Source organism: Pelodiscus sinensis, chromosome 2 (assembly GCF_052426305.1).
Source record: "Pelodiscus sinensis isolate ZL-2025 chromosome 2, ASM5242630v1, whole genome shotgun sequence".
NCBI classification, from domain to species: domain Eukaryota; kingdom Metazoa; phylum Chordata; order Testudines; family Trionychidae; genus Pelodiscus; species Pelodiscus sinensis.
The window spans coordinates 107,704,932-107,724,119 of NC_143053.1; the positions used below are offsets into that span (position 1 = coordinate 107,704,932).

The window sequence follows — 19,188 nt, forward strand, 5'->3', positions numbered from 1 at the left end:
AGAATGTTGTGGAGAAATTGAAGAAGGTCCAGAGAAGAGCAACAAATATGATTAAAGGTCTAGAAAACATGAACTATGAGGAATTGGGCTTGTTTAGTTTAGAAAAGAGAAGTCTGAGAGGGGACATGATAGTGGTTTTCAAGTATCTAAAAGGGTGTCACAGGGAGGAAGGGGGAACATTGTTCTCCTTGGTCGCTGATGATAGGACAATGAGCTTAAACTGCAGCAAGACAGGTTTAGGTTGGACATTAGGAAAAAATTCCTAACTGTCAGGGTGGTTAAACACTGGAATAGATTGCTTAGAGAGGTTGTGGAATCTCCATCTCTGGAGATATTTGAGAGCAGGTTGGATAGACATATATCTGGGATGATCTAGACGGTGCTTGGTCCTGTCATGAGGTCAGGAGACTGGACTTGATGACCTCTGAGATCCCTTCCAGTTCAGTTGTAACAGCTGGAACTCCTTCAGCTCTTTCATTAAAATATCTTTTTGACAGTTTATTACTTTTTATTGCAGTAGCAAAGGCCCTGTTCAGATCAAGGCCTCGTTGCTATAGGCCCTGTGCCAGGAATCAATGTCCCTGTATCAAAGGGCGTTCTTACATTTACAGTGCTGCAGTGGCATAGCTGAATTGGTGCCACTGCGCTGCTGTAGCATATAGTTAAGATGCTGCCTATACATACATACATACATAATGTGTATGAACAAATGTAAAAATATATCTCTAAATGTATATTAAAATATGTTAATATAAATAGTATGTATAAAGGACCAACTATTCCCACCTGTTTCTCAATCCAATTAGGATTAATTAGTTGATGCTTTTTAAAGAATTTCTGTGCAGATTAGGAATGTGATGATTAGTAGGTATCTATGCTTTAAAACATGCCTGACTTCTTGTAACCTGGTGCTTTAACTGTTTTGTCAGTATAACTTAGGCCTTGATCCTAAATACATTTATGCAGTTGTGTTGGCTTCAGTCTCTGACTCTGATCTATAGCACCATCAACAGTGCTTAATGAATGTGTTGAGGCAAAAGGTCTTTTACCTTTGGACTTTAGCCTCTGAGGAAGGGTAAATAAGATGCTGTAACCTCACATCCTGAAGTATTTAAAATATTCTATTTTAACTGAGTCCCAAACTCTAGGTGTAGTCTCATCAGGTTACAATATGGAATACTAGGCATCCACTTCAATTGCTCTCTGAATCAAGGTCTCTGTTGATAAATATGATTACTTTAACAGGCATCTTAGAAACTGTATATGAATTACTGCAAATCACAAAGTCTAGTTCTCTTTGAAGTCCTCCTCCTTTTCTGAATTTTATCAAATCACCTTGTTTGGAATGTATATATAAAGTTGTTATTGTTTTGCTATTTTCGTAGGTCACTCTCAACACTGGGGTTGGTTATATCATCACTTGCTGATCAAGCAGCAGGAAAGGGGAAAAACAAGTTTGTACCTTATAGAGATTCAGTACTCACTTGGCTTCTCAAGGTAACACATGATCTCATTTCATCCAATAGGAATTTTTGACTTTTTTGAGCTGAACTCCCTCCCTTTTGACTTACAATTTTGGGTTCTCCCCTCCCCCCAGCCAAGACAAAACATTCCCACACTCTGGGTGGCCCATGCAGGTGACTTGGGGAAGGAGGTGGTGTTCTGTCTCTGAGTCCCACCATTCAGGACTGTCCCAAGCTTTGCCATATGAGGCTCATGCAAGCCTCCATCGCTGCCCTGGGTGAAGGAAGGGAGGGAGCACCGAGTGGGCCCTTCAAGAGGCACTACGGTTATACACAGGGAAATGGGCTCTGAGCTGCACCCAGAAAAGTGTGCAGTGACCCCGTGGATGCCGGGCTGAGCTAGGCAAACATATGAACAAGCACATGGAAGGGCAGCTGCAGTCATGGACAGGGAATAACTCTCTGGAGCACATGCAGCTGCCTACTGTTGGTGGAGATCCTACCCTTTCATCGCAGCACTGACCTGGAGATCCTTGTCTGGGCTTCTTTACACTGTTCGATGGTTGACAGATCCATCACCTGGAGGGAGCCACACTACCCTGACCTGGGCTAATGAGGCTGCCTGCAACTTGCAGGGAAAGGACAGCGCACTACAGTACTTGGGGCACCTCATGCAGCTCCGGGACAATGCAAGCCCCACCCCTCACTATTGAACTTACGACCCATTGTGTCTGCAATCCTCCAGTGCTTCCTCTCTCCCCATACTTATCTGACACTCAGAATGACAGCCTGTTTGACTTTGGCACTAAGTGCTGTGAGGGGAGGGACATGAAGTCATCATGGGGCAGCCATTGGAATACAGCCACATCTGTCATGTAAGTTGGGAAGGGATGGGACGACATCCATTTCCAGCCCAGGCAGAAGTACATCATTGTTCTTGCCACTCCTGTTCCTCTGCATGACTGAAATAAGCAAAAAGACTCACATCTCCTACATGTTGCCAGCTGAGCCTGCCTTCTTGAGCCAACTCAAGGGGGAAGTTGGTTATCAGGAGAAAATAGCATTGCTTTGGCTCTCCTAAACATTCCTCCACACTTCACTAGATGGGCACATCCCACCCTTTGAAAATCTTTGTTGTAGACTAACTGTAAGCATGATGCGTTGTGGGATGAGAGGATATGTCTTATGTACAAACACCAGCTCTTGATTTTTATTGAACTGATGCGTGGTTGCTGCTATAAACGTCTTTCCATTTAGTAATAGATGCTCTGGTGCTGTTTTTGCTCTGACTGCAATGATATCTTATGTCCTACTGTACCTCATTCACTTGAATCTGTAGTGGGATCATGTCTAGTACACCAAGACCTAGAAATTACTCAAGCTTTAGATCAGGTTCAAATTAACCAGTGCACTTTGGTGTTTAAATAGTTGTAATTCATATTTCAAATCTCTTTTTAGAATTACATTGACTACAAAGAGCATGGGGTACTTTTTAATCTGTCCTGTATGCTTTAAACTTGTCCTGTGTGCTTCAAACTTGTCATGATTATGCTTTAAAGGACAATTTGGGAGGAAACAGCCAAACTGCCATGATAGCCACAATTAGCCCAGCAGCTGACAATTATGAAGAAACTCTCTCTACATTGAGATATGCAGACAGAGCCAAAAGGATAGTTAATCATGCAGTAGTAAATGAAGATCCAAATGCCAGAGTGATTCGAGAACTACGCGAAGAAGTGGAAAAACTAAAAGAACAGCTTTCACAAGCTGAGGTAAAGTTATATGGAGCTTTGTGTATTTAGAGTTCTATAAGGAAATGTGTTGTTAGGAATTTAATTCTTACAATAGAGTATAGAAAGGGAGATTGCAATGTTAATTATGTTAATTTTGTTTCTTGAAATAAACTGCAATATCTGATTGTTCATGAGCCTCGTGTAAGCACACACAGCATGGCTCCAAGTAAGGGGGGTTCTGGTGCACGGAGCAGTTATGGTAACCTGGAAAGATGTATTGAGAGCACACCATGCGTCCCTAAGCAAAAAGGAAGAGGACTTTCAAAATTCCAATGCAATGTAAAGGGCGGGTCTAAGGGGAGGGCAGTAGTGTTCAAACAGATGACCAGAGTGGTAAGAACAGGCATTGTGGGATAGATACTCCTCAAAATATGAGGTTTAGAGGATCTTTCAAAAAAGGCTTTTCTTTTCGAAAGAACCACATCTAGACCGCAGTTTCACTTTCGAAATAGCATTTTTTGAAAAAATGCTGTGATGTGATTATGCAAATGAAGCACGGGAAATTCAAATCCCGACTTCATTTACAATTTCAATATGTCTAATTTACATCCTTTAGAAAGAGAAATGTAGTCTAGACATAGTGCTAGAGTGTAGCAACTGTGGATCTACTGTGCACTAAGTGCCTTGCCAATGTGGACACTTCGGGAGTAACAACACTGTGAACTGAAATACTGCACTGTAACTTGCAAGTGTAGCATAGGCCTAGGTTTATAGCTTATTACAGCAATCTAAAATCCATTTAAATTCCCCTTTCCTTTTTCTTTTCCTTTCACCTCTGATTAGAGATGGGCTAGTAGACTTTTTCCCATTGAATGGTTCCTTGATACATGTTAACTACTTATGCTAAACAATCTGTTCTGTCTTGTATTTTCTATTTACCTGTGGCACTTTGGGTATGTCAAACATGCTGTTAAAATCCATGGCTTACCCATACCAGTTGACTTGGGCTAAGGAGCTACTCAGTTGCACAGTGGATATTCACACTTGGGTTGAAGCCTGGAATCTAGAACCCTGCAAGACAGCCACTGCCCAAACCCAAATGTCTACATTAAATATCCCCTTAGCATTAACCCCATCAGCTCGAGTCAGCTGGCACAGGCCAGCCGTGGGTGTGTAATTCTAGTGTAGACGTATCTCTCAGTACATTTCCCAGACCTGAAGAAGAGCTTTGTGTAATTTCAAAAGGTTGTCTCATCGGCAGAAGTTGATCAAATAAAACACATTGCCTCACCTGTTCTGTCTTGCTACTGTTAAGCAAATTTTTGCACAAAAATCTATTTAAAGATGCCTAAAATTGCTCTAAATTTATCCAGCACTACCAGATGTCTTGTTTGTCAGACTAAATTATATAAAGCTTTCAGACTTACCATTTTTGTACCCTTTGACTAACACTAAAGGATTATTGGGAACGAAAATACCTACTGAATATTTATTTATCACATGGATATTCTCACTATCTGGTTTAATTTCTTTTTGACCAGGGATGTAAAAGGTTAACCGGTAAGCATTAGTCTTACCGTTTAACCCACCTTGACCATTAATTGCAACTGGCCTCAGTGGCTCTGCACTGGACAGAGCAAGCCCAGACAGGGTAGCACCACCTGGCCAGAGCAGACCCAGACCCAGCCACACTGGCCAGAGGAATCAGCCTTAGCCCTTTAATTGGTTAACTATTTAAATAACATATTTTAATTATTTGGTTAACTTTTTAAATGTTTGACAATGATTAGGGTGAGAAGTGTCTCATAGTCCCAGAGCATATCTGATAGTGCTTTATACCCACAGCCTGTCCCAGTTTTTATCTTCAGTGCTCAATTTTTATGAACTATTTAGGACACCTACAAATCCAGAAGTAAAACATTAGCAACTTGACATATGTCCTGAATCTAGCAAAGGCATTTAATCCAAATATTTAGAAAGTAATAAACCCAGATAGGGTGACTGAGACTATCCAATTACAAAGGAATAACTTGATAGATATTTTTGTTTACATATAGTCACCTAGTTTTTGCATAAATATTTTGGGTCAGATCTTTAGCTTTGATAAATTTGCATAGCTCGAATGACTGATGGAGTTACCAAGATTTGCCTCAGCTGAAGAATTGTCCCATTATTATCAGCTGATTCTTTCACCTCAATTAGGAATTGATCTCACCTCTTCCTAATATTACCCTTGAATAGAATTTACAGAATTTGTAGGTTGAGATTTATTTTCCATCATTTATGCTATTTTCACATGTAAAATTATCTCAAGAAAAAAAGGAAAAATCTTGTTATGGTTCCGTTGATGATTGTTAATGTTGTGTTCAGTTGCTTGCTAAAATCATCTTGAGCAGAGTTATTTTATGTGTGAAGACATTTGAAAATATTAATAATTTTCCTCTTTTCAACATTCAGGCCTTGAAAGCACCAGAGCTGAAGGAAAAATTGGAAGAATCTGAAAAATTGATAAAAGAACTTACAGTCACCTGGGAGGAAAAGCTAAGGAAAACAGAAGAAATTGCACAGGTAGTTCAGATACTTTAAGTAGTGAGACCCAGATCCTCAGCTGGTGTAAATGAGCATAATTTATTAGACTTCAGTGGATCTTTGCTGACTTACAGTAGCTGAGAATCTGGCTATAGATATTGCTGGTTCCTACATCCTTACCTCTGTGGGGAGACTTCTCTTTCTATGTGTTTTTCATTCTTTTATCATTTAATTCAACCTTAAATCCTGAATACAGTGTAATTTGCTTCAACTCAGTTTCATTAGAATAGATTTAATGGGATCTATCTTAAGTGATATCTTAAGTCCACTATATGTACTTAAAACAAATAGCAGCGTGTATAGGCCAGTTTGTAAGACAAAAGGTTAACCAGTAAGCATGGAAATGAATATAATGAGTGATGAAATCATACCTTTCCACTGAAGTTAGGGAACCAGGATTTCACCATTGTATTCATTCACATGGACTGTTATAAAACAGCTCTAAAACATAAAGTAGCTCTGTAATGTAAAATAAACCATTTTGTAAAAACAAATTGACTGGTGTCACTAAGGGCATGTCTATACAAGAGCACTTCATAATATTATTCCAAGATAATTGAAGGTGTGAATTTGAAATGAATTGTTTAAATTGCAATAAACTCCTATATGGACAGATTCAGAATTAGTGTCCTTAATTCACTTTTATCTTAATTCTGAATTAAAATAACCCAAATTAAGGCCAGTTCAGTTATGAATCTGTCTACACAAGGATTTATTACAGTTTTAAATAATCCATTTTAAGTTCACACTCTTAACTATAATTTTCCAGTGTGTCCTTTTGTAGACAATATTACCATTTACTAGAATTTACAGAATTTATAGATTCTTATTTATTTTCCATAATTTATGCTATTCATTTTTTTGAGTTGGAGAGTGAATGAATGCACTTTCAAGTTCTCATGCATTAAGAGTCTGTTATGATGTTTGGGTTGCAGCTGCTACAAAATAACATTTAGATCGAAACAAAGACACCTTGGCTGGGAAAATACTTTGTTACTATTAGGCACTTTGTAGCTTTTGAAAAACAAAATAAAAATTTGAGCCTAAGCTTTATGGCATGTCCCATACCTGAAAGCAGATGTGCTAATATGCTTATCTTTCTAGTATTTACAAGTAATGTGACAAACTCAGAGTTGACATGATGATTCAGAGCCTGATTCTACAACTCGTATGGTACATAGTGGTTATTCATGTGAGCAATCACACTGAAGTTGGTAGGACTACTTGCATAAGTAAGTGGTTTTCAAAGCGAGTGAACATTAAAGGAGTCGGTTATGGCACAGAAGAGTAAAATATAGTAAAAGAATACATGATATGGTCATAGTTTATTTTAGTTAATCCTGTAGTGTATGTAATACTTTTCGTATCAGTGTCCCATATGTGGACTGGTGTTCAGCTTTATTCTTTGCTTTCATTTACTTGTTTTAATAATTATCTCAGCAAATTATATTATGCAAGTTTAACTTTTTTATTTGCTTTTAGGAAAGGCAAAGGCAGCTAGAGAGCATGGGAATTTCTCTTGAGTCCTCTGGTATCAAAGTCGGGGATGACAAGTGTTACCTGGTTAATCTGAATGCAGACCCTGCCCTCAATGAACTTTTGGTTTATTATTTAAAGGTAAGAATTCAATCAGGACACTGACATATTTAACAAATCATACTGAAGACCAATCATGTTGTTAATTTCTGAAAGAATTGGTTATTTAGAATGATGGACTCATAAGACTGATTGCAACAAAATACAGTTGTCCTGATTTCCCCTTCAATTACATGAACTTGTATCTTCCTGGCACATTAGCTCCATTGACTTCAGTGAGATGACTCTTGATTCATGATGGTGAGACAGGAGAACCAGGCTCAGTGCGTACAAGTGTTATGTAAATTCCTGTGTTGCAGCTCCAGTTTTTCCAGTTGAAGACTAAATGTGACTGCCCTTTGGACTCCATTAGCCCAAGAGGTTGATGTGAAGCACTCCTGCACAGCACTTGCAGGTGCTTCTTACCCATGAAGTGAGAATTGGATTGAAGGGATTAAATCTGAAAGCTATGATCTGTTTAGCTCCACAGTGTTGGTTTTCTATACAGGCAGTCCCCGACTTACGTGGATCCGACTTACGTCGGATCCCTAGATACGAACGGGGTGAGGCAACTCCCGCACATGCGCAGCAGCATTCCCGGGGCTCGCTCACCTGGGTCCTAGGATCCTCCTCCTCCTCGGGCCGGCTCCGACTGGGGTCCCGCAGAGCTGCCGGGCAGAGGAAAAGTGCCCCCCCCCCACCCCCCTGCCAGCAACAGGCTGCCGAACAGCAGACAAAAGCAGCCTCTCTGCCCCTCCTCCCCTCTATACATGCCGGGCTCCCAGAGTGCAGCAGCGTCCCCGGGGCTCGCTCTCCTGGGTCCTAGAATCCACCCTCTCCTCCTCTTTGGCCGGCTCCAACTGGCCTCTGCCTGCAGCAGCTGGCCACAGGGACAGGGATCCCGCAGAGCTGCCGGGCAGAGGAAAAGTGCCTCCCCACGCCCGCTCCCCCCCCCCCCCCCCCCCGGCCTCACATCCTGCACGCCTCCCCCCTCCCCCCCTGCCAGCAACAGGCTGCCCCCTCCCCTGAGCAACAGGCTGCCGAACAGCAGACAAAAGCAGCCCCTCCGCCCCTCCTCCCCCTATACATGCTGGGCTCCCTGGGCAAACAAAGACTCCACCAAAACAAACAAAGTGCTGGCCTCATTGTGTTAGCAAAAAAAGGACCCTCCTCCTAGAACCCTGGGTGGTGTGTGGAAATAAAGCTATTAGCTCAAAGCATGGTGCAGAGCTATTTGGTATTTGATGAGTTACTCCTTTAGTCCTGAGTTTGTCACAGGGACAGAAATAGATGTGAAATCTTCTGAACAGGGGAACAGACAGCAAAACAAACATTAGAGGGGAGTTAACCTTTCCCTATGCTATCCAAAACTAAAAAAAATGTTTGGCTAGAGTTTCCCCTACAATATGTACCAGTTCCGACTTACATACAAATTCAACTTAAGAACAAACCTACAGTCCCTATCTTGTACGTAACCCGGGGACTGCCTGTACTAAATTAATGCAAGCTAATATGGTACCCCATTAGCATATGCTAATTCTAAGAAACCATTCAAATATTCAGGAAAAATGATTCCATAATTCATTCAATGACTTTATCGGATATCCACAGTTGACAGTTAAGAAGTTTTAGGTTTTTTTTTTTATTTTTCCTGTTGGATACACCATCAGTGTTCCCTCTTAAGATTTTACGTCCGTGAGTGGAGTGAGTTATGTCTTGTGTACCAGTATTGAGGTCATGTGTAGCAATATTGAGGTCGATATAGATTCCTTGACAGATGTACACAGTCCATTTTTTTTCATTTTGCCATTTCCCACAATTTTTTCTTTTTTGGAAATGACTAGAGTAATAACAAACACACAGATGGAGTTTACTGGATGATGTCATTTATGCATGGAGTGTCCTATTAAAATGTATAACGTTACACTGTTCACTTAATCGACTTCCCAGATTTACACTTAAGTCAAGGAAGTAAGGTTATTTGAAGATGAACATATTTAGGGAAATTAGTGTGACAGTTTAGGAGAGAGATAAGGTCAAATCTGCAAACATTAGCAACCAGTGTCATCATTTTCCTACTTGTCGTGAATGTTGGAAAGAATGTGCAGCAGCATTTAACTGGCAACCAGGGGGTAACAAAGGGCAAGATTGATCCAAGTGGACCTTGGAAAAATGTAAAGTCCAGAGTATGACAGTACTGCATCTCAGAAAGGTTGTTTGCTAAAACAAAGAAATTTCTTGAGGTCAGAAGACTGCATCATGTCCTTCCTCTGATCCAGTACTTCAGATCACATATTATCAAAGTGTTATGCCAACATCCACTAATTAGGCATGATCGTGCACAGTTTTAACAAGGAAAAGGGCTTAGAGAACTGGTGGCCAGCCTGGGCTGTAATAAACAATTTGAATGTCCTGTTTCTGGGCTCCATGTGTATTCCCTTTCCCGTGACAGCTGATTCTCAAGATATTTAATTGGCAAGTAGTTAATAAAAATACCCATTCTTCTTGCTGGACCACTCCACATCTGACACAACATAATTCATAGCCATGGTGAGATGATTAAATAACCTGGAGGAAGAACAGGTTGGGTAGAATTTTTTTTTTTGGGGGGGGATAATGCAGCAAAAATGTTAGGTCCAATCATATTCCGTGAAAGGCAGTGGAAAGATTTTCATGGACTGCAGTGGGAAGTGGATCAAGCCTACAGTGATCAGCAAAGTTGGAAATGCACATAGACGTGGAAGGGGGGATTGGGCAAAACATTATTTGTGCTAACAGAGGAGGCCAAATGCACCAGCCATCTTTTGTCTGTAGCCTTTCCTCCTCCTCTCCCCATTATCCCCCCCGAAGAATAATCACCATATTCTCCACTGCCAAGGAAGCTAGATGTCTGCCAAACAATGGGAATGACAAATCTGTTCAGACTGAAGTGTCAGTTATATTAAGATTCCTGATGTGACTCAAAATCCTACAACTGAAAACACATTGGGTTTCTTCACTTTCAACATCAAAGAAGCTTTAGCTATTGCTCTCCTGAGCAGTGCATTGCTTGGTATGCATGCTTGTTTACTTCCTTCATACATCTGTCTGCCTCCATACACACCCACTCACACCACTTGATATCTCTCTCTTTCACACACACACACATTTTCATGTATTTAATTTTGTGCTGGAGATTGTGAGTTTGCATCTCTGAGTCACGTGTTTCAGGCCTAGACCTTCACTTTTACAAAGCTGAATCTTGATTTAACAGCTCTGCTGCTGGTGAGACTGATACTTGCATGAACCAGGCATGTGTCCAATTATTATCAGCAAGATCACCAGAAACCCTCACTTTTGGCAAACTTTCCCATGTTCTATCAAGACCCATGTAATATCTCCTTTCCTCTGTTCCCCAACGTTGTTGATTGCAAAGATGTAGATGGGTAAAAATCTCCACAATCAGCTTCCTGCTCCTGCCCATCTCCTTCAGTTTTGCTGTTATCTATTTTTATGACATCATCATTCAGCACAATGGAAACTATTTTGACATCACAAAATCTGAATGGGGAACAATACTTCAAGGAATCAGGTAGAAGGAGGTGTTGATTAGGTATGCCAGAGCTTCTGTATATATCCACAAGTATATGAATAATCAGAGAGAAAAAGAAAAAAGAAAAGGGGGGCGGGAAGAAAAGGTTAAGTATTAGGAAAAGTAGATAAAGATACAGTATTATCAACTAGTTTTAGGCAAATTAGTTGCGTTTAAAAAGGGTTTTAGAAAAGCTAATATCAAGAGGAATCTGCTACAACAACGTGGGTGTTTAGAGGGGTGTCTGTGTGGAGGAGCAAATAGAAGAGGGATTGAAACAAGCCCATAAAGTGCTGTGATCCCCAAATATGCTGTCATGTCCTAGTGCATGAACACTACATAGTGAAATTGACTAGGAAAAACGAGAAGCTGGCCAACTAGAGACATGAGAAGAGAGTGAGGAGAAGGAAGAGCTGATGCTTCACATGCCAGATTCAGACTATGAGAAGACTGACTTTCCCTCAGACTGCCCCAGAGGGACAACCTCACTGTGCCCCGGATCCAGCCAGAGCATAAAGAGGACCAGGGCAGCCACTTCCATGCGGCTTTGCCAGAACCTACCACCACCACTCATCTTCCAGCAGGAAAGTGAGCGGTGAGTGCTGCTGCACAGCTCTGCAAATGTGGTAGGCGGGCCTAAAATTTTTTATGCACAGACATGCAGGCGCGTAGCTTAGAGAGAGCTATACACATCATATGTGTGTAGAGAGCTAAGCTGGGGTCCTTTCCCTATGCATTTTAACCTCTAATAAATACTTTGTAGGCCAAATTAAGCCCCCAGTTATACCTCTGCCACTCCATTGTCTTCAGTAGATTTGCACTATGTAACTGATTGAAACTTGGGGCTGGATTCCATTACTCTAATTCACACTATGTAGTACTGTCCTTCCTAAGTTGTCCCCTTGACTGTAGAGTAATGTAGGATTCAGTACATGTAAGGATGATGGACTCTCTCCCTTAGTAAGCAGCTGTGTTGCTGCTGAAGAAGAAATAGAATATAGGTTGCTTCCTTTTTAGTTATGTTGGCTAAAGGCAGTAAAACATACTTTTGTTCACTAAAATGAGCAGGTATAATTCTGATACATGTGTGAGCAAATTTATTTTAAACTTCAGTTTCAGATTACAGAAAAACATGGTGTAGCTCTTAATGTCCTTATACCAAGTAAAATATTACATGATAAACATTTAAAATACAAGAAGTTGGACTAATCTGTATACAAGGGCCATTTTTGGTATTCACTCTGAGTTAAAACTAACTGTAATGCAGTAAAGCTTTTAAACATCAGAGTAATACATTTTCCTAACATTTTTCCTTCGTGGCACTAACTTCTATGCATTCTGGTTACTAGAGATACTTTTTATTTCCCAGAGGAAACAATGAATACAAATCTTCTAATATATCAGCATAGATAAGGTGTGTTCTGATAATACATGTATCCTCCGAAGTGAATGACAGAGACAATAGGGTTCATTGTAGCAGGACCTAGCTCTTACATAGTGCTTTTGTCAACATATTTTAGAATGCATCACAAGAGAGGTCACTATTATTATCTGCATAATAGTTTCTGTTTTAGATAAATGTTTAATAGTAGGGTAAGAGATGTTTGTATTGTACTGTTTAAATATAAAGAAATAAGTATAAACACACTAAAATGTTTCACCCTTCTAATGTTATCTTTAGTGAGGTGTATGACCCTTGGAATTATGGTGTCTCCCTAGGGAAGTTGCAGGGGGCTTATCTGTGTTAAAATTGTGGGGAGAGAAACCTATTATGCACAAGCTTCTGGAATATTCTAGGGAGACGACTAGACTAATTCATCTCAATGGCCAGTCCCTGAGGTCCCTGACACAGTTGAGGAAGACAGCAAGCTGGTCCTTGGTATCAAAAAGAATTGAGAAACACTGGACTAAATTATATACAAGGTTCTTTCCAGCTCTACTTTTATCCACAGAGCTTCCATTGACATCTGCTGTGTAGTTAGGTATTGGCATGTCGGTCCTCCACTTTAGGTGTGTGTACACCCCATGTACCTTGGATCAGAGATTTTTGCAGCAGTGCCTCTTCAGGTTACGCATGTATTCTACATGTCCTTGTGCCCTGTACCGAGGATATTTAGGATGAGCAGGTGAACCACTTTCAGTATATTCTCAACTGCCTCAGCATGAGATGGAGCATTTAATGTACCGGCATATATTGTTCAGGTTTTTTTCCCTGTCTCTGGTTATCTTTTTTTCTTTAATTTTGTCTTCTACCTGATCATTTAGTAGAGGAGTTTGTTGATAACCCCTTCCTCATCAAGATTTTTTTAGTTTCAAGATCCCCATAAGCCAGGTTTTCAAACGTTGCCTCACTTGCCAGAAAGCTCTCCAATGCAACCATGGGCATTCTTGATATATCTGTTGCTCAGAGGAAATGCATTTCACTCAGAAGCATCTGCTTAGTATTTAAAAGTGCAGCTAGGAAGAATTGAGAGAGAAAGCTTAAGCTCTTAATGATGAAACATTCTCTCTGTCAGGCTTGGCTCCAGGCCAAGAGACAGCCTGCTGCATATCTGCCTCTGAGTGAGCATAAGCTCCACCAATGTCTTCATATTGCTCAGAGAGACCCATAAGAAGAGGACTCGTCTTCTTATAAAGAATTCATTTTGGGTATGTCTAGACTACATGCCTCTGGAGACAGAGGCATGTAGATTAGACTACCCGGCATAGGACAGTGAAGCGGCGATTTAAATAATTGCCGCTTCATTTAAATTTACATGGCTGCCGCGCTGAGCCGATCAGCTGTTTGTCGGCTCAGCGCAGTAGTCTGGACGCGCCGCGGTCGACATCAAAGGCATCATCGGCATACCTGGGAAGTCGACAAATGCCTTTGATGTCGACCGCAGCGCGTCCAGACTACCGCGCTGAGCCGACAAACAGCTGATCGGCTCAGCGCGGCAGCCATGTAAATTTAAATGAAGTGGCGATTATTTAAATCGCCGCTTCATTGTCCTATGCCGGGTAGTCTAATCTACATGCCTCTGTCGCCAGAGGCATGTAGTCTAGACGTACCCTGAGAGAGAGCCTCAGTCTCATGAACATAGGACCCCACTGGAGCCTTCACCTCTCTATATAGCTATCACTGAGGTTCCAGGCTCTGCTGGTACCAACCCTGTGTCAGGTGATTTGAGATCCTCTAAGACTAAAGGCTCCAAACATACCTTGGTATCAAGCTCATCCTCCATTTTGCTGAACCAAGACCGTTCAGCAATAGAAGTCTAAGCATTCTACTTCTAAAAGGGCAGTAACTACAGCCCTTTCCATATCTAAGCTAACCACCAAGATGCCAGTGGTGCCAAAGAGGTGTCACACTTCTCATGTTATCTTGGTTCTTCTTAAGCAACCATCTTCTTCAGTACCTTCAATCTCCATTGGACAAAACTGTCCCGTACATAGTTTCTGTTCTTGGTGCTCACTGTGGAACTTTTCCCCATGCCAACTCGAACCCACCCAGTATCACAGGAATTTAGATACTCCAGAGAGTTATGTCATAGGAGTCAGAGACTCTCCTGCTAGTGCTAGCCAACCAATGTGTGTTGGTACAGAGATTGACATGGTCACCAAAATCAGTACTTTCGTTGGTACAGTTTGTTCTCTAACAGTCTCTGAGATTGGTAGCGCTCCTCCATTAGATGAGGAATTCACTTCTGAAGTGATTTCAGTGCAGGATTCCTTTGACCAATGTCAGGACCTTCCACTTGACATATTTGGTGAAAGGGATGAACCTGTACCCTTTCACAGTGGTTTGAGCTGCGTTGAAGACCATCTACCATATTTTAGGGACCTTGGCACCAAAAGTGGGAGTGTGCTAATAAAATTTGCGGATGACACGAAGTTGGGAGGTATTGCCAATTCAGAAAAGGATTGGGATATCATACAGGAAGATCTGGATTATCTTGTAAATTAGAGTGATAGCAATAGGATGAAATTTAATAGTGAGAAGTATAAGGTTATGCATTTAGGGATTAATAACAGGAATTTTAGTAATAAGCTGGGGACACATCAGTTGGAAGTAACGGAAGAAGAGAAGGACCTCGGAGTCCTGATTGATCACAGGATGACTGAGAGCCGCCAATGTGACATGGCCATGAAAAAGGCTAATACGGTCGTGGGATGCATTAGGCGAGGTATTTCCAGTAGGGATAAGGAGGTGTTAGTGCCGTTATATAAGGCATTGGTGAGACCTCATTTGGAATACTGTGTGCAGTTCTGGTCTCCCACGTTTAAGAAGGATGAATTCAAACTGGAACAGGTACAAAGAAGGGCCACTAGGATGATCCGAGGAATGGAAAACCTGCCATATGAAAGGAGACTTAAGGAGCTTGGCTTGTTTACATTAACCAAAAGAAGGCTGAGGGGAGACATGATTGCTCTCTTTAAATATATTAGAGGGATAAATACCAGGGAGGGAGAGGAATTATTTAAGCTTAATACCAATGTGGACACAAGAACAAATGGATATAAACTGGCTATTAGGAAGTTTAGACTCAATATTAGATGAAAGTTTCTAACCATTAGAGGAGTGAAGTTCTGGAACAGCCTTCCAAGGGAAGTAGTGGGAGCAAAAGACCTATCTGGCTTCAAGATTAAGCTAGAGGGGTTTATGAAGGGGATGGTTTGATGGGATAATATGATCTTGGCATCTAATTGACCTTTCACTGTCAGTGGTAAATAGGCCAATGGTGAGATGATAGGAGTTACTATAGAGAACTTTTCCTGGGTGTCTGGCTGGTGAATCTTGCCCACATGCTCAGGCTTCAGCTGATCGCCATATTTGGAGTCGGGAAGGAATTTTCTTCCAGGGTAGATTGGCAGAGGCCCTGGAGGTTTTTCACCTTCCTCTGTAGCATGGGGCACAGATCACTTGCTGGAGGATTCTCTGCATCTGGGCGTCCTTAAACCATTTGAGGACTTCAATATCTGAAATATAGGTGAGAGGATTATTCTAGGAGAGGGTGGGTGAGATTCTGTGGCCTGCATTGTACAGGGGGTTAGACTAGATGATCATAATGGTCCCTTCTGACCTTAAAGTCTATGAGTCTGAGTAATTGACTTCTTGAGGGTATGTCTTATAACAAGGTTTTGTCTCTCATAAAGTTGTCAGTGTCTCTGTTGCTCAGGCTAGGTCTTCAGCTCAACATTGAGAAATCCACTTTGAGCCTCATGTAAAGGATATAAATCAAAGGGGGTTCTTCAGATGCAGTATCAGAGTTTACCATCCCGTGGACATTAGCATAACATTAACAAGCCACATTTTAAAAAATTAGGTCAGTCTGCAGTTGCCAGCAAGACATTTCCTTCAGCTATTGGAAGGTTTTGTACCTTTTTGACATGACGTGCCAGATTATGCTGTGCTTTTCTAGGTGTGGCTCAATTTATATCTCCAAATAAATAAGCCTGAACAAATTGGTGTCAGAGACTCTATCAATTTGTGGAAGGACTCAGGCAGTGTTTGTGCAAGTGTCTCATTAACCAGTCCTCCCCAAATATCACCATAATGGCAGATATATCGCAGGTGTTTGTGTGCGGGGGAGGGAATTTAAGGATATACACCATTAAAGGCAAATAGTCTGCCTAAGGAGCACCATTACACTCCCAGGCAATCAGAATTGCTTGATTTCACTTCCTTCCATTAATCTGGGACAATTCCATTAAAATCACAATAGGCAAAGTAGCCTCTATGTTCTACATCAACTGACAGGAGAATGAGGGGGAGGAGAAGATTCTCTTCTGTTTGTGTAGAAGCAAAGTGTTGTGTTGATACCAAACTGGGTGGGGTTGCAACTTCTTTGGAGGATAGGGACATAATTCAAAATGACCTTAGCAAGTTAGAGAAATGGTCAGAGGTAAACAGGATGAGGTTTAATAAAGAGAAATGCAAAGTGCTCCACTTAGGAAGGAACAATCAGTTCCATACATACAAGATGGGAAGCGACTGTCTAGGAAGGAGCATGGCGGAAAGGGATCTAGGGGTCATAGTGGACCACAAGTTGAATATGAGCCAACAGTGTGATGCTGTTGCAAAAAAAGCAAATATGATTCTAGGTTGTATCAACAGGTGTGTTGTAAGCAAAACTCGTGAAGTCATTCTGCCGCTCTACTCTGCACTAGTTAGGCCTCAGCTGGAGTACTGTGTCCAGTTCTGGGCGCCACATTTCAAGAAAGATGTGGAGAAATTGGAAAGGGTACAGAGAAGAGCGACAAGAATGATTAAAGGTTTAGAGAACATGACCTATGAAGCCAGGCTTCATGAACTGGGCTTGTTTAGTTTGGAAAAAAGAAGATTAAGGGGGGACATGATAGCGGTTTTCAAATATCTAAAAGGGTGTCACAAGGAGGAAGGAGAAAATTTGTTCCTCTTGGTTTCTGAGGACAGGACAAGGAGTAATGGGCTTAAAGTGCAGCAGGGGAGGTTTAGATTGGACATTAGGAAAAAATTCCTAACTGTCAGGGTGGTCAAATATTGGAATAAATTGCCAAGGGAGGTGGTGGAATCTCCCTCTCTGGAGATATTTAAGAACAGGTTAGATAGACATCTGTCAGGGATGGTGTAGACGGAGCTTGATCCTGCCTTGAGGGCGGGGAGCTGGACTCGATGACCTCTCGAGGTCCCTTCCAGTCCTATTATTCTATGATTCTATGATTCTATGAAAGCTATGGGATTGCTATATAGCCAATCCCATCTTTATTTCAGCAACTTATCTGCCAGGCCCCGATGACCATAATGAGCACTAGGCCCTGCTCAAAAAGGTAGCTGCCAAACTGAATTTGGACATCTAGGAGCTAGCAGAGGAGTCTGACCTCTTTTAATGTCACCACTGTAGCCCAGGTTGTGTTGCCCATCCAACCAGGGTACCTAAAAATAGATAAGCCTTTGTGGCAGACCCCCTCTACCATTCTGCCTACTTCCGAGAAGGTGGAAAAGAAGAACTGTTTCCTGGCAAAGAGATTTGAATACCTGTATACCCATCGCCTGGGGAGTCCTTCGTTGTGTCAGCCATAAATGAAAATGACAGGCAGGGCCAGGTAACTGGCACACCAAAAAATAGATAACAAAGAGCTGGACTTGTTTGGCAGGAAAACTTATTTGTCATCTAGCCTGCAATTTCAAATGTCTAACTCAGGCCCTCTTAGGCAGGTACAACTTCAAATTGTGGGACTCCATCAGCAATTTCAAGGAGGGCCCTGCCCAGGACCCTAAATCCCTTTCTGCAGTACTCCTTCCTAGATAGTCACTTCCCATTTTGTATGTGTGAAGCGGATTGTTCCTTCCTAAGTGCAGTATTTTTCATTTGTCTTTATTAAACTTAATCTAATTTACCTCAGACCATTTCTTTAGTTTCTCCAGATCATTTTGAATTATGACCCTATCCTCCAAAGCAGTTTCAACCCCTCCCAGCTTGGTATCATCTGCAAACTTAATAAGTGTACTCTATGCCAGGGGTTCCCAAACTTTTTGACATGGGGACCAGTAAATCCATTCACGAGATTTCGGAGGACCGGTAACATTCATTTGTATATCTGCATATTAATTAAGCAAATGACAAATATGCAAAGCTTTTGATATGGCCACCCACAATATTCTTACTAGCAAGTTAAGGGAATATGGATTGGAAAAATGGACTGTAATCCAATAAAACCCTGCACCACCACATCGTGTATTTAAAAGGGGCTCATTTATTTTCAGAAAGCTGACATCATATTTGGAATTTTTTATCCATATTCTCATTCCGGATGGTGAATGCACCAGGTTCTCTCCATTCTGACCCATTGTAGTGCCTTTAAACCTCACTGTCAGCAGTGGGGATATTTAAAAGGCACTGCTTTAAAATTTTTATTCAGGATCTGCATGCGCCCTGAACTGTCATGCTCCCCGCTGGCCAATTCTTTTTCCCCACCTTCCCCCCCGCCCACCCTTCACCAGCCCCGCTGTCGGAGGTGGATATAGGGCAGGGCGAGCGGGGCGGCCTCCCCGAGCCCCGCGCTTCAAGAAGCCCCACGCATGCGCCGTTGCACAACCGCGCATGCGCTGTGTCAAAGGGGGGCCCCACGAAATTGTGCTGCCCTGGGCCCCGCAAAATAGTAATCTGCCCCTGCCCGCTGTCCCCGCCAGCCGATTCTCTCCCGATCTCTCCTGGGAAGCCCTGCTGCTCCCGCCAGCCCTGCTTCCGCCGGCCGGTTCCCCAGCCAGCCTCACTGCCCCCCCTGCAATCTCCCC

At 41.9% G+C, this 19,188-nt stretch overlaps 1 protein-coding gene across 9 annotated transcripts in view; it reads left to right on the top strand.

The window, feature by feature from the left end:
- KIF13A (kinesin family member 13A) overlaps positions 1-19,188 on the top strand; it is a 194,156-nt gene that overhangs the window by 98,973 nt on the left and 75,995 nt on the right. For all 9 annotated transcript variants that reach the window (XM_089776364.1, XM_089776367.1, XM_089776366.1 and 6 more), the window contains 4 exons: positions 1,386-1,497; positions 3,023-3,235; positions 5,654-5,764; positions 7,268-7,402. In XM_089776364.1, coding sequence (XP_089632490.1) covers positions 1,386-1,497; positions 3,023-3,235; positions 5,654-5,764; positions 7,268-7,402 — 571 coding nt within the window. The remainder of the gene's footprint in view (positions 1-1,385; positions 1,498-3,022; positions 3,236-5,653; positions 5,765-7,267; positions 7,403-19,188) is intronic.